Source organism: Cyprinodon variegatus, unplaced genomic scaffold (genome assembly GCF_000732505.1).
Source record: "Cyprinodon variegatus isolate N-32 unplaced genomic scaffold, C_variegatus-1.0 Scaffold908, whole genome shotgun sequence".
In the NCBI taxonomy this organism is placed as follows: Eukaryota; Metazoa; Chordata; class Actinopteri; order Cyprinodontiformes; family Cyprinodontidae; genus Cyprinodon; species Cyprinodon variegatus.
In genome coordinates, this window is record NW_015151361.1 from 276,473 (window position 1) to 290,815 (window position 14,343).

At 36.9% G+C, this 14,343-nt stretch overlaps 3 protein-coding genes across 6 annotated transcripts in view; 1 reads left to right on the top strand and 2 right to left on the bottom strand.

Annotated features, from left to right (window-relative positions):
* LOC107099793 (diacylglycerol O-acyltransferase 2-like) overlaps positions 1–4,240 on the top strand; it is a 16,425-nt gene extending 12,185 nt beyond the window's left edge. The window contains exons 6-9 of the mRNA XM_015398060.1: positions 981–1,185; positions 3,458–3,632; positions 3,708–3,892; positions 3,965–4,240. Coding sequence (XP_015253546.1) covers positions 981–1,185; positions 3,458–3,632; positions 3,708–3,892; positions 3,965–4,119 — 720 coding nt within the window. The 3' untranslated portion in view covers positions 4,120–4,240. The remainder of the gene's footprint in view (positions 1–980; positions 1,186–3,457; positions 3,633–3,707; positions 3,893–3,964) is intronic.
* Positions 1–6,135, bottom strand: part of nyap1 (neuronal tyrosine-phosphorylated phosphoinositide-3-kinase adaptor 1) — a 71,567-nt gene extending 65,432 nt beyond the window's left edge. The window contains exons 1-2 of the mRNA XM_015398058.1: positions 6,026–6,135; positions 3,425–3,568 (exon numbers count right to left, since the gene is read on the bottom strand). The gene's annotated coding sequence lies outside the window, so the exon portion shown is untranslated. The remainder of the gene's footprint in view (positions 1–3,424; positions 3,569–6,025) is intronic.
* Positions 6,136–7,097: 962 nt separating this feature from the next.
* Positions 7,098–14,343, bottom strand: part of srrt (serrate, RNA effector molecule) — a 14,065-nt gene continuing 6,819 nt past the window's right edge. Inside the window, exons 7-20 of one of the 4 annotated variants that reach the window (XM_015398052.1) lie at positions 12,554–12,741; positions 12,380–12,484; positions 12,134–12,293; positions 11,910–12,058; positions 11,743–11,804; positions 10,457–10,535; positions 10,047–10,238; positions 9,770–9,940; positions 9,485–9,638; positions 8,146–8,339; positions 7,885–8,041; positions 7,666–7,755; positions 7,468–7,572; positions 7,098–7,351 (exon numbers count right to left, since the gene is read on the bottom strand). In XM_015398052.1, the coding sequence (XP_015253538.1) occupies positions 7,469–7,572; positions 7,666–7,755; positions 7,885–8,041; positions 8,146–8,339; positions 9,485–9,638; positions 9,770–9,940; positions 10,047–10,238; positions 10,457–10,535; positions 11,743–11,804; positions 11,910–12,058; positions 12,134–12,293; positions 12,380–12,484; positions 12,554–12,741 (1,805 nt within the window). In that variant the 3' untranslated portion in view covers positions 7,098–7,351; position 7,468. The remainder of the gene's footprint in view (positions 7,352–7,467; positions 7,573–7,665; positions 7,756–7,884; positions 8,042–8,145; positions 8,340–9,484; positions 9,639–9,769; positions 9,941–10,046; positions 10,239–10,456; positions 10,536–11,742; positions 11,805–11,909; positions 12,059–12,133; positions 12,294–12,379; positions 12,485–12,553; positions 12,742–14,343) is intronic. The other 3 variants (XM_015398051.1, XM_015398049.1, XM_015398050.1) reach the window with 3 other exon arrangements.

Sequence of the window (14,343 nt, forward strand, 5' to 3'; positions counted from 1 at the left end):
ATATTTCAAATGTTTGTTTGTTTAGAAATGTTAATTTATGAAAATGAGGTTTTTCTTGATTAATCGAATTATTAAAAAAAATCAAGATCAATTGAGTACTAAAATGATTGAGGAATGAATCAATAACTAAAATAGTTGATAGATTAAGAGATAACGATCGTAGGTGCATCCCTAATTATTATAAGATGTAGTTAAAGTTTTATTTACACAAACTTTAACCTTATATCAGAAGCAGTGCAGCACAAAATGCGAAATGCTATTTATCTATATTGATAGATATAATTCCCAAAAGTATGAATTCAATAATTGTTCAAATATGTCAAACGGAGCTGAAACAGAAAAGCTTTTACCGTTTTTTTTCTTACGTTGTTTCAACAACCCAATCGTTTATGTGTTTCAATAAGTTCACTGATTTACACTGATTTAAAAATTCTAGTGCCACATAAACACCTGCCTTGATGCAGAGATTTATTTGAAATTATTTATCAGTTATTTAAAAAATTTTAGCACAACATGAAATACAGAAACCAACTTAAGGCATTTCAATCTATACCCTGAAAAATATGAAAGTTCTTAAGAGAATTATTTTAATCAGCGAATCAATTTAAAGATGTTACAAGCTTAAACCAATATATCATTTCTATAACATGGGGTAAGGTAAAAAATAAAAATGTCTCATTAAATCATATAAAAAAGAGCAGTTGCTACAAGAGATTTGCACATTCAAGGAAAACAGAACTCAGTGCAGTTGATCCAGAGCAGTAATAAAAGATGTTATGAGATGAGCCTTGGTATTATCTGCTTCTCTATCTCAGCAGATATGGTGATACATTTATCAGATTGAATTCTGGCAACATGCACCTGATTTAAGTGGCCGTTAATCACGCCGCTTTCATTAACTCTCCCTGTCAAGCCCCTCCCTGTTCGAGCCGGTTGGCTTCAAGCACAGATCTTCCTCAGTAGATTTTTTTTCTTTCCAGCTGGTGAAGACAGCAGACCTGAATCCAAATAAAAACTACATCTTTGGCAGTCATCCACATGGTATCATGTGTGTTGGAGCCTTTGCATGTTTCAGCACAGAGAGCTGCGGATTTGCTGAGACGTTTCCTGGACTTCAGGCCACCCTGGCGATACTAGCCGGCCTCTTTAAGATACCGCTGTTCAGAGAATACCTCATGTGTGCAGGTATCTATATTTTTCCTCAGAATCTTAAAAATCTGTTTCTTTTTATCAAAAGTATATACTAAGAATGTTGAAAATGTTTTTTTGTTGAACCCTGTTTTTCTCTGACAATATCTAAAGAAGCATCCTTTAATTTCAGCCATTGTTCTGTGAAGTCCTCTGAGATTTGAAACATGTAGGGAACAAATAGCACTCTGAAGACCAGATTCATCAGCAGGTTAGCAAGTAATTATTTAGGTTCAAGGAGGCTTTTAAATAAACCCCAATTTCTTAACATCTAATAGAAGAATTTGATTAGGGGTTTTAAATCAAAAACTTTTGGCACAACAGTAAACGTAGTAAAAAAAAACCTGTGTCAACCAGAACCAGCAGGCAAAAAGTTTATAGTAACCCAGGCAGAGATGGTATGTTCCCAGATTAACCGTTTAGCACGCACTCGTTGGTAGCTGACACAACTAACAACTGAGTGCTAAAAATTAGAACGTAGACTGAAGTGAGAAACTCAACAGCTAAAGTTAAACACGGAGGTGGCAGCATTATGCTGTGGGAGGTTTTTCACTGGAAAAACAAATTTAAAACATAAGTAAAAAAATTAATATATATATATAAATGGCCTTGCCCTTCATTTGAGCAAGAAAATAAGATGATCTGGATCATTTTGGCCTTAAAATAAAAATAATTAGATATTATGAACTTGAAACAAGATAAATAAGAGTTTATTTTGCTTCTCTCAATTGTTGCTGTGTTTCTAAGGAGGCTGTTTGAAGGCGATTGACGAAGAGAAATTCACTCAATTATTTTAAAGATGTTCAGATCATCAAAGCACAAGCTCAATGTTAGTCATATTGTTCTGCATATGGGGAGTGATTTGGTGCTTTTTTCGGGCGTTTCAATTAAAATAAACAGAAAAAAAAGACTGGAATAGCACCTCTGATCCAGTCTTTTACTAACTGATCTTAAAATCATCTCATTCTTTTTTTCAAATTTTCGGAATTACCTGCAAAAAGCAAGTGAAAATGAGGGAAAATTGGACTTACTCGCATTTCAGTTTTTGCTGTTAGATCAACAGAAAATACATTACTGAGAAGCAGAAATTCATCATTTCAATAAGGGTTTAAAGGAAAACCAAAATTCAAAATCTGGTGAGACTCAGAGAAAAGCTATGATAAGAAAATTTTTTTATTGACCTGAATTAAATAAATTATTTGGTGCTTTGGCCCTGGCATAAGATTTTGATGCTGTGAATTTCATTCACCTGAACGAATAACCTAGGAATAAGATTAAAGTAGTCTTCCCCCAAGGCCCAGATACTGGTGGGGGAATAAACTGGATGATGAGTGCTAGCGTCGGCCTTGGCCTCTAAAAGTCTCGGCCTTGTTTCAGTCTCGGTACTACTGTACTTGGTCTCGGTTGGTGTGGTCTTGACTAGACAACTAATGACTAGATTGTCTGAGGATAGTCTAAGAGTGAGGGAGGAGATAGTGTGAAGGTGGGTCTCATAGTAACCCAGGCTCCTTCCGGATTAAATTTCTGCATATGCTTCATTTAGCCCACTTTAGTCTGATACCCCTAAATATAATCCAGAGTTATTTACTAGAAACCTTATTAATAATTATAGTTTGCCTGTGTGGGATTTAATCTCACACAGCAAAAACTTATTGAATAGAATAGAATAGAATAGAATAGAAAATCCCTTTATTGTCCCGCAATATCTAAAAAAAGAAGTAAAAGTTTCTTAAAGTAAGCAGATTAACCCCCTAATCCGAGCTGGTAGATACTCGGACTACTCATTCCATTCTGCCAATGGAATTAGTACTTTTGCACTTAACATAAGATATTAACACCTATGATAAGATAATTGAGTTGTTTTTTTTTTTTATTTAAATGTAACTCATTTCAACGTTCAATAGTCTTACTTACCTGCTCAATCAAGGGAAAATACACTTATCTCAAGAAAGGAAAAGGCTCACACGTGTAAAACTGCATTGTCAAAATCCAGACCTGAATCCAAAGGAGGATCTTTAGCAAATCTTGAAAAAAAATAATTTTCATAAATGTTCTCTATGAAGGTGAGCTTGTAGAAAAAGAAGAAAAAAAAATTATCCAGATGTGTACAGCTGGTATCTACAGTTATGGGTGCAGCAAAACATAGCTCAAAAAATATGTTTAAAAGCAGGGGTTCCCAAAACAAGGTTCAGGTCAGAGAAACATTAACTTTATAAATCCTGAATCCTTTGCTTACGTTAGACGACCTTCTGTTGGTCTGTGCAATAAGGTCTGTGTCCAGTCAGCAAACCCAGCCTTGTCCACCTCCTCTCCAAAAGCGGGAAAGGAAACGCCGTAGTGATCGTGGTTGGGGGAGCTGCAGAGTCTCTGGCATCCTCTCCTGGAATCAACAGAGTGGTCATGAGGCAGAGGAAAGGATTCGTCAGGACGGCTCTGGAGCATGGGTGAGACAGCACAGATAAAACCTGCCGGGGCACGCTGGAGGGACGCCATCCGTAATACCTGCTGATTCTCCACAGAGCAGATCTGGTGCCCGTTTACTCGTTTGGGGAGAACGAACTGTTTCAGCAGGTGATTTTATCAGAGGGCAGCCTGGGTCGCAGGCTGCAGGATCTGTTTAAAAGCATAATGGGTTTTGCTCCATGTCTGTTTGTGGGTGAGCGCTTTGCTCTGCTGCCCTTCAGGAAACCAGTCACTACCGTTGGTAAGTATACTCGCCCCCTCCCACCAAATCACCCTTTGAACCCGCTTTATTCTCATAGCCCTTTCTTTTCAGTTGGGAGTCCAATCTCGGTGCCCAAATGTGTGACTCCGACGGATGAGCAGGTTGACCACTATCACAGGCTCTACATGGAGGCCCTGACCAAATTATTTCATGAACACAAGGTCAGCTGTGGACTTCCTGAGAGCCACAAGCTTGAGATCATTTAGACTCTTCTCAACCAAAGATCGTTTTTAACGGGCACTGATGTGAAATGACCAGAGCAGATGAAGGCTGGGACCCTGAACCCCTGGAGAAGATTAGAGGAGATCAAATCCGCCTTGTTTGATGTCACCCCTTTTTTTAATGCATTTTTAAATACAAATAAATGAAGCACTTTTGAAAGAAAAGTGAGTCTGATTTATTCAAGGAATAATGAATGATACTTTGATTAACTTGTCTTTCAAAGGCTCATGGATCAGCTGAGAAGCATAAAAATGTCAACATATTAGGATTGATTTAGAAATTGTCTTTTTCTGCTTCGGAGGATTTCCTCATTCTCAAACTTAGATTCAGATTTTTGTAGCTGTTTTATGGGCAAAGATTATTAAACATTTGCTTGTTTCTCAGCTTTTTTCGGTTTGTGGGAAGCATGAGGTTTTCCTCTGCTGATACACTTAAGTGGAACTATTTAATATGGAACCTTGATGGATGATATGAGATCATAAAAATCTGTATTATTTATAGCGGGTGTCACTTTCTCTACTCTGTGCTTTTGAATCTATGAATCAGACTCAGCATCACTGTCAATCATTTCTCCAATTAAACTAAACTGTTTCCCCATTTTAGTTCATTTAAAAAAAATCATTTAAAAAAAAACATTTCAAACTCTTGTTAGACAGAAGGTTTCTCTCAGACCTCGGGAGCTTAAAACCTCATCATTAAGTATATTAGGAACCATTTTAGTGAATACTTGTGTATTTTACAGTATACCAATATAAAGTATACAAACTTTTTAAATGTACGAGTAAAAGCTAGAAACCTACATGCCTAAGACTTATTCTGCTTTTCATTTTGAATGAACTTTTAAACCATTTTCATTTTATGTATTTATTACCAGAGGTGGGTAGTAACTTGTTACGTTTACTTGTGTTACTTTTAGCGCGTACTGTAGTACTTTTACTGTACTTTTCCTAGTAATATTATTTTTATCGTATCGTTACTCTTACTTGAGTAAATTTTCTGGTAACTCTACCTACTATGAAAAATAAAGATCAGGTGAAAATACATTTAACAGCAGATAAGTAGTTTATCCTTTAATATACGATCCTTACTTTATAGATTCAGTTGATAAGATAAATTAAAGAAAAATATATGTCAAAAGTGTTTCTGCTGCACAATTATTATTTTTGTTTTGTAATTATGTTATTTATTGCATACTTTGAAATACCATAATTTGCACATCACTGATTGTCTGATTACATCCATTCTGAACATTTAATGGAAAAAAGATTCAAAAACTACTCAGTCCTTTAGCAGTTATTTTATCGATAACTTTTTAGTACTCTTTGAGTTAATTATTGGATGTCTACTTTCTACTTTTGAATAAAAAACGATAAAGGTATTTGTACTATGAAGTAAAATTTTGCGATACTTTGCCAATTTAAGAACAGGTTTCCTATAAAAGTGTTTTTGATTTACGCATACTTTACATTTAACATTTATATTCTAAAATGGGATCATTTGAGCCAGAAAATAACAAAGCAACGCTGAGTAACTTTATGAATCAATAATTAGCTTATTTTCACATATGTAATATAATTTGGCCCATTTTTCTTCTTTTCAATTTTTTTATTTGGATTTGAATCTATTTTTTAATCTGTGATTGAAGGCTTATTTTCATTATGTATGTATATACAAACTTATCAAAACATTTTTTAAAGTGTCCTATCCTCTTAATGAGTCATGTGACCCAGAGAACCGCTTTACGGCAGTCCGGACTCCCATTAAACACGAGCACTGAGCTAAAAGCTATTGCTAGCCAACAAACAGATTTGGCCCTCGCCTGATCAGAAAAAAAAAATTTTTTTTGGTTCTCTGATGTGGGATTTAAGTTGAATGTAAATATATCTTTACCAGGAAGTCCATGACTTTTCACTGTGCTGCTCCAACGTGCTCTGCTAGCAGATTCCAAAACACCGAAGGAGAGCGTTTAATTTTGCGACAGTAGTGTCGCCAGTGTCATTTTCAGTGTATTTGAACATGGAAGTGGAGCGCCCCTAGTGGCTAAAATGTAGTATGCTTTAATTCTAATAGGGTTCGCCTTATTTTTTTGGTACTTTATTTCTATTTATTATGAATAATATACTTTTTTTTCTTTAAATACAATAAACAGATTTGTATTGTGGCTGCATTATGCTGTGAGGATGCATTTATCCATACAGGGCAATGACAGGAAGAATTGACAGTAGAGGCTTAAAAGGTTTACCGTTCCAAAGGACACCTGCTTTTAAATGTCTTATTTTGTAATATTTTCAAATAATGAACAGAACGCTTGTAGTAAAGCGGATGGATGGAGCTAAACGTGGTTGAAAAATTGTAACTGCCTGGTTTCTGTATGTTAAGTCAAAAAAAAAAAAAAAAAATCCATCAGTGAACCAATTAATCCACACATGCAGCAGATTAAAACAAGCCAAACCACAGCAAAGTAGGCTGGTTTACAGCAGTGCTCACAGATTTGTTTTTCTTTCAAACGTTTTTTTATATTTGGAATTGAAAATTCTGTTAACTTTTTAATTGCTGATGTTAAATTGTTGTAAATCTGAGGACTGTCCAAATGATTTATATTCAGGTCGTCTTTATTCAGTATTTGCTGCTCCGATTGTGCAGCTCCCAAGCTTTTAATATCATCCTGCTCACCAGGTGTCTGAAAAGGCCACAGATGTATTTAAAAAAAATCAACCCTAAAAAGAAAAGACAAACTTAAGAAATGATCAAAACTTCACAACTTTTATGTCTCCAGTATTTTACAGTGGTGCCATCTCATTGTTCTTTGGTCTAAAACCTGGGCTTGACTAATCATGGTATTTTAAACCTGTCCTGATCTCAAGAGAAGACTGTTAATGTGAACTAAAGTCCTTTCAGTTAGATTCAACTTCTCAGATCAAACAAAAAGATCTGATGCCATAACTTAACACATAGACGTATTTCAATAACTTTATTGATTATCAGTTTACAGCTGTTACAGGAGCCTTTCATAGAGCCAAACAACGGTTACAAAATGAAACATCAATGAAAGAAATACTGCATCGACAAAAAGGGAAATAAACAGGCAGAACACAAAGCAAGTGAAAAGCTGAGGCAAAAAAACAGGATGGGTTGACCAGCTAGAAGAAGTCTATATCATCTGGTGCATCTAGGTCCCGATATTCTATGATATTTCGTGGATCTCCCCGGGACATTCTGAGAAAAAAAAAAAAAAAGAAGAAAGAGATAAAATGAAAGCTAAAAGTTTAGAAATCCATCACAGTTCAGATGTAAAATGTCTGGAAGCGTAGTAAGTAGTGCTGTATTATCACCTTACCGGATGTTACGTGGCTTTCCCAGGTAGCCACCTTGTCCACGGAAGTTGTCGTAGTTTCCTCTGCCTCCTCCAAACTGGTTTGGAGGATAAGGGGGCCCACCTTTGGGAAAAAGAGAAAAAAACGTAAGGGTAAATTATAGTTCTTCCCTCACAGGATGTTCTTAGTACCAAAACAGAGACAATCGTAACCTACCATAACCCATCAGAGGTGGACGAGGCTGACCGAAGCCCATTGGACCCTGAGGGCCTTGAGGAGGGAACGGCAGAGTGGGAGAAAGCAAACCTGTACATAGAAACCAGAGAGAAATTAGACACTGGTGCCAAGTTTTCCACTGCAGACTCAACTAAACCAAATTCCTCTCATTTTAGAAGGGTTGGAAACATCCTGATGAATAACACCAAGTAGGCCAACCTTGCCCAGGACCTGGAAGAGGTGGAAGTTTCATCTCTGGCAGCGATGGTCTTTTGGCATCCATGAGAAAATTGTTGAAAAACAAAACCTCCTTTTTCACTTCTTCGATTTTCTCCCCGTGTTTGTTCAGGATGTGCTTCCGAACGAACTCTGGACCCTAAATTGAATTAGAAAGCAACAAGCATCATAGACTGAAACATAAATAACGTTCATAGAAAACACATCAAATTAACATCTAATCTCTTTCCACCGAGCATCCACCTTGAATTTCTTGCCACTGAGAGGGCAAAGCCATTTGTCCTTCCCCAGCTCCTGGGTGTTTGCAGATATAAACTTCTCCACCTCTTCGTCAGGGTCCTTGCGACCCATCTTCACAGCCTCTTCCTCAGAGAGGACTTCCTTTAGGTTAAATAAAGGCATCAATTTCTCCTCTATCACCTTTTCCCACTGTTGCACTGTTAAAATAACCAGACAAGCAGAAATATGTGAGTTTAGTTCAAGAACCATTTCAATATTGTATGAAACACTAATTGTCTTTAAAGATCTAGAGTAGAGTGACATCTAGTGGTAAAAGACAAAATCGCACAAACAATGGGTTCCTGGATATTTTCAAGGACTTGTTTCTATTCCTTGTTGTTTTTGTTTTTTTTAATCAGCATTTGAGGTTATCTTATCTTCAGGTCATTTTTAGGCACAACACCAAATGTTTTCATGGTTATCAGGCTGAAAACGCATATTTAACGAAAAAGGACCAAAACTGTTGAGTTTATTGTCTAAAAAAATAGATTCCTCAGAAGTGATTAGTTTAACGGGCAAACATCATACAAAATCCACTTTTTTAGCCTTTGAATCTTTTTTTAAGTGAGCTAATAATCTCTAAGAGTACAGAAAAGTTGGCAGTCACCTTTATATTCTACAAGGATCATCATTTTCAATCTGTTCAGTTTCTCTTTTCTCTAGTACATTTGTTGAACATTAATGTCACAATATAAATGCTAGGTTTATATATTAACCCACAGAATTCATTAGATAATTGCATCTCTGCTCTAAAACAATAAAAATAATCCATTGGGGAGGGAATAGTCTGCGACCTGCATGGGGGGGACGGGTGTGGAGTGTATTAAAGAGACCACACCAAAATGGGTGTGTTCAGGGCTTAATTTACCTGCTAGAAGAAAGGGAAATAGACTTATTTAGAGAGATTTTTACCTATTTAGTTCCACTTAAGTGTGTCTGAACTTGTAAATTTAAATCAAAAGGTGCAAATAAATTGAAGGTTTGTATTTGTTTCTGGTTAGCAAATAAAATACATGCCATTCTCAAACAACTTTCAGGTGCAATACCGCCATCAACTGGTAAGGAGGGGAACAGCTTCATAAAAGGTTGTAGATTTGTAATCTTAGACTTGTGACTTATCATTTTCAAAGTTGCAACTGTAACTTTTATTCTTTAATGTTAAACCCATTCTTATACATGAGGTATCTGGTGTCACATAAACATACGAGATGAAAGCAAGGAACAAATACAAATCTTACATTTATTCACGTATATTGATTCATATTTTTATTGACAGTATTGAAATAAGAGCAAAGCCACCAACCTTCTCCATGTGTTACGCGGTTGGGGGGAACTGGGCCTCGGACATGGATCATGCCACAGCGGTTAGGCATTTCATCCTCACTGGGGTATTCACAGGTGTTATAGTAATCAACTGAATGCACAATTCGCAGATACAAGAGCAAACGATCCAAAACCTGAAAACAGAAAAGTAACAAGGGGCTAATTTTGATTTGGAGTTTCTCTAGAAGTGTTTTAATCACTACCATCAGTAAAGTGTAGTTTGTTGTTTTCCCCGGACATGTGTAGTTTTATCATGAAAACAAACCTTGGCTAGCTTATCATCCCTCTCCACAGTTAACTCAGCAGGGTTTCCCTCCTTAGCGCTCTCCTCGGGGTCCATTCCGCTGCCAGAACCCAGGAGCTCCTCTTCCTCAGCGCTCACCTCCTCAATCAGGTAATCAGTGATGTTCTTCAAGATGGGGTTCTGAGCCGGCAACTTTATTCAAAAACAAAAACGTCCATACGCATTAAACACAGCTGGCTTATCAAAGGAAAGATCCAGCTGTTAATAAAAGCTCAGAGGCCGATAAATTTATGCAAACCTCGGTGCTCTGACCGTCCTCCTGAGCTTTGTTGCTCCAAAGGTCTCCCTTCTCATCCAAAGCATGAATTAGCTTAGCAGCCAGCTTGATGTCGTTCCGCAGCACCTGCTTGTGCTGAGTGATGCCGTTAACATTACGCACCCTCCGGGCCAAGTCTCTGTTCACCCCTGGAGCCAGTTCACAGTCTCTGAGCTGTGAGGGATGAAGAGCGGAACCAAACATGGAGGCAATTATTTCAGATAAAAGAGTAGACCAACAATAATAAAAAAAAAAAAAAAACATATAAAACAAGTTATATCATCAACATAACATGAGACTTAAATAAAATACTATTTAAATTGTTTGTTAAAAATAACAGAGTCTCTGGATTATGGCTTTATGGCTGTAAATCAAAGCGAACGAAAACCTACGCGTATATTCTGAAGGTTCCAGCAGATTTCCTTGATGTTGACGCTGCGATCAAATGTCACCCAGCACCGTCTGAAAAACCTGACATGGCCCAGATTTCATTAGAAAACAGAAAAAAACATTACTGACCCACCAACGGGTGAGGGAGGGGATTCAGCATGAAAGCAATCAGGTAGAGACAAGACTAAAAAGCAGTAAAACTTTGAATAAACTGAAAAGGTAAACCAATATTTCGGAAAATAAACACTGCAATAAAAAATTACTCCAATCAAGTAATGATCAGGATAACAAAACCAACAGGAAAACAAAGAAAAACTTTGTGAATTATAGCTTGGTTGTTAAAAAAAGCAAACACAACTGCAAGATCACTCCAGCAAAGCTTCAACAAACAAAGGATAGCTATAACTAAGCCTGAAATGATTAATTGGATTAATCATCATAAAGTGATTACTAAAATAATCAACTAATTTGGTAATCAAATGATTATCCAGAGCAATGGTACACAGACTCTAAAAAACCACTTGCTAAAAGACCAAATCACTTAGAGCATTAAGACAAAACTCAAATGATATAAATTAAAAACATCTATAAACAGAATATCATATATATTCATAGGATATAAACATATCTATTTCAAATGTTACTTTACTTAGAAATGTTAATTTACTTAAAGTATTTATTTTTAGCTAATTCAACTAATCCCCCTCCAAAAATAAACGAGAATAGATTTTTCAGTTAATATAATCGATAGGGGCAACCCTACTTTTGACGTAAATGAAGCACATTGTTAGCTATGGGCATTTTTTCTGATCAGCAAACCTTTATTGCATTTACCAAGTTTCCATTTACAAAAAATTTTACATAACATGTTTTTTTTTTTATTTCTGTGAATAAAACCTTTTTTCCCTAAATTTCTAATTAATTAAATCTTTTGTGTTTTCTTTCTTTTGTTTTGAGATTTTTTCCAAATTTATATTTACAAAATATGTTTTGTTTTTTTATTCATATTAAACAGCTTCCAACAAAGCCTTGTTTGGCTTAGAATTTGCATGTTTTCTAAGCCATAACAGTTTTTGGTCCACTCTATAAAGCCTCAAACTCAACGCTATTTCTGACATTTTGGATTGAAAAATTTTCCTGAATGGGAAGTTAAACGTCTCCAAATTGGAAACAAAGTCCAGTAGATTGTTAACTTTTTGGTAATTTAGTCCCGGTTGAATAATGTGGGAAAGGTGAAGGTGGATAAAGAAAACTGTAAAAGTAAAAATAAAGAATAGTTCTTTCTAACCTGCGTTCTGGGTGAGGGTCAGACAAGCAAACACGTAAAAACCCAGGATATCGTCGACAAAGCTGTGGGGTAAAAGTAAAACAAATGAAACAGATTCTGAGTTTCAATAACGACAAATATCAAGTGCATGTCAGCAGATAAACGAAGGGAGCCATTTTCCAGCTTACAGCAACAATCTCGGCCTTGGAAATGGTGGGAGCAATGCTCCTCATGAACAGGGAGAAGGTCTTGTGCAGCGGCCGTGGTCTGGGGGAGTCGTCTTTGGGTTTCTTCTCTTCCTTCTTCTCTTCTTCGTCGTTCTGCTTTGGTTTCTCTTCTGCAGGCAGCAAAAAGGAACATTAGATAATTCTGAGTGTCCTGAGACTCAAATGCTGCGAATCAGATACCTCACCTTCTCCCTGCTCCTCCTCCTCCTCATCCTTGTCTTGCTCTTCTTTTTTCTCTGGTTTGTCGGAGCAGTCGGAGTTCGAGTCAGAGTCTGAGTCAGATTCGCTCTCTGAGGCGCTCGCTTCGTCGTCGCTGTCCCCGCTACGCTTCCTCTTTCGTCTTGCCTGACAATTAAAAAGAAAACCCGAGATGTTTGGTTGTTTTCGTTATGGCTGATGTGAATACTTCAAGTAACTGAGGAAAAAATAACCTTCTTGGGTTCAGGCTTCTCCTCTCTGACAGCTTCTTTTTCCGCCTCCTCCTTTACATCCAGTCCGTCTGCTTTGGCCTCAGCTCCGCCCGAGTCGCCCTCCTCCTGGAGCAAAACGCCATTATTTCCATGCCCCTTTCAAACCATCGTTTGCCAACAGAAAACTTCACAGACCTTCTCAGTTTTGTCTTTCTCGCCTGAAGGCTTGCGCTGTCGGTCCACTGCTTTCTGGTCTTCCCTTCTTTGAGATTCCCCTCCTCCCCCAGAAGCCGATGCAGACTTTTCCCTTTCTTCCTCTTCTTCAGGTGGCATGTCCAGAATGCGGAGATCATGGTCAGTCCCTCCTTCCATCTTTATCACGGCTGAGGGAAGAATAAGAAGTGATGGTGAAGTAATGGAAAGGTTTGTAGCAGGCCGTCATTCCGACCTGATGCTAGTCACACACTAGGTTGGTCTCAGCAACTTATAAACGCAGCTAGAAATGAACACATATCTTCCATATTTACATAAACTCAGGTGTCAAACATAAACATTCAAACAAGATATTAGTGAATATTAAGACAGACACTTTCCGTTAAAAATGGAAATACAAGAACAGAAGAAAGGACATTACAAAGAAAGAAGGTTTACAACCTTTAGACTGGTGGGAAAAAGTCAAAAGTCAAATTAAAGTAACTTTTTTTTTTCTTTCTGGAAAGCGCTTTGAGATGACGTGTTTTGATTGGGTGCTTTATAAATAAACTGAATTGAATTCTTTCCAATCAATCAACTAATTTGAACAAGACTATTTTAGTAATATAACATACATTGATAGATAAGTGTTGGGAATAAACAGAATTTATCACTGGATTGTAAACAGCTATAAACTGTCTGAAAAAATAATGAAATATTCAAACAATACAGACAAGGAAAGATTCACCCCTCCAGATTAAATCCAACATTGTAGAAGCAGGAAGTTGTGATCAGGTAAAAGTCAGATCAATTTGGTTGGCTAATGCAAAATTGTTGCTAAGCTAGCCACCATTTTAAAGCATTCACATTACTCCTTCAGTGACGGAGCCAACCTAAAACCCGACAGATTTATCGACAGTACAATTTTAGCTTCTGACTCAATCAACACCGGCCAAAATGTGGCTGATATAAAAATTTTATTTTTGCTGCAAACAGCTGAAAGAAACTTCAACTTCCGCCCGTCCCTGCACACACCCACAGCTGCTGCTAGCATAGCGCGGAGGTGAATACAGAGATAGAATGTATGCAGTTTGCAAAGTGGGAACCTGTGATTTTGTAAAACTACACTTTTACACTCATGACGACAAACGTCCTCATGGAAACACGCTGTAAGGGCACATTAAGGAGAGCAAACGAGTTTTATATGTGCTAGTTTTGATGAACATATTGCATTTTAGCTCTTTGTTAAATAAACATAATTTAATAACACTAATATGTGGTGTCCCACATCAGTTCACTCTGACATACAGGCTCATAAATACAGAAGTTAATGTTTTCAGTAAAATAATTTTTAAAAGGCTCCAACTTCTGTATTTAGTTTTAATTCTGTTTGGATGTTTTAAAAGCTGCAGCATTGCTGCTAAAATCTAGTTTAGTCCCTTGTTTTCAGTGGAGGAGGGAACTTTTTAGTAGCTTGTAAATATGACAAACTTATAACACTGAGGTGTTATTTAAAGGAGTCTTAAAAATAAATCAAATACTAAACATCTCTCATTAGCATCTCTCTTATCACTTTAAGCTGTATGCAGCCACTTTTTTCATCTTTAAATGCTCATCTGTAAAAGTGAAATCTAAATCCAATACTACATTCTTTTACCCCAAGTTACCGTAAAAAGTAGCCGTCAAAGAAATGTTCCACATCAAAGTAAAAAAGTATTTGATAAAAAAGCTACCGTATTTTCACGACTATAAGGCGCACTTAAACGTCTTTTTTTCCCCTCAAAATGTGCGGT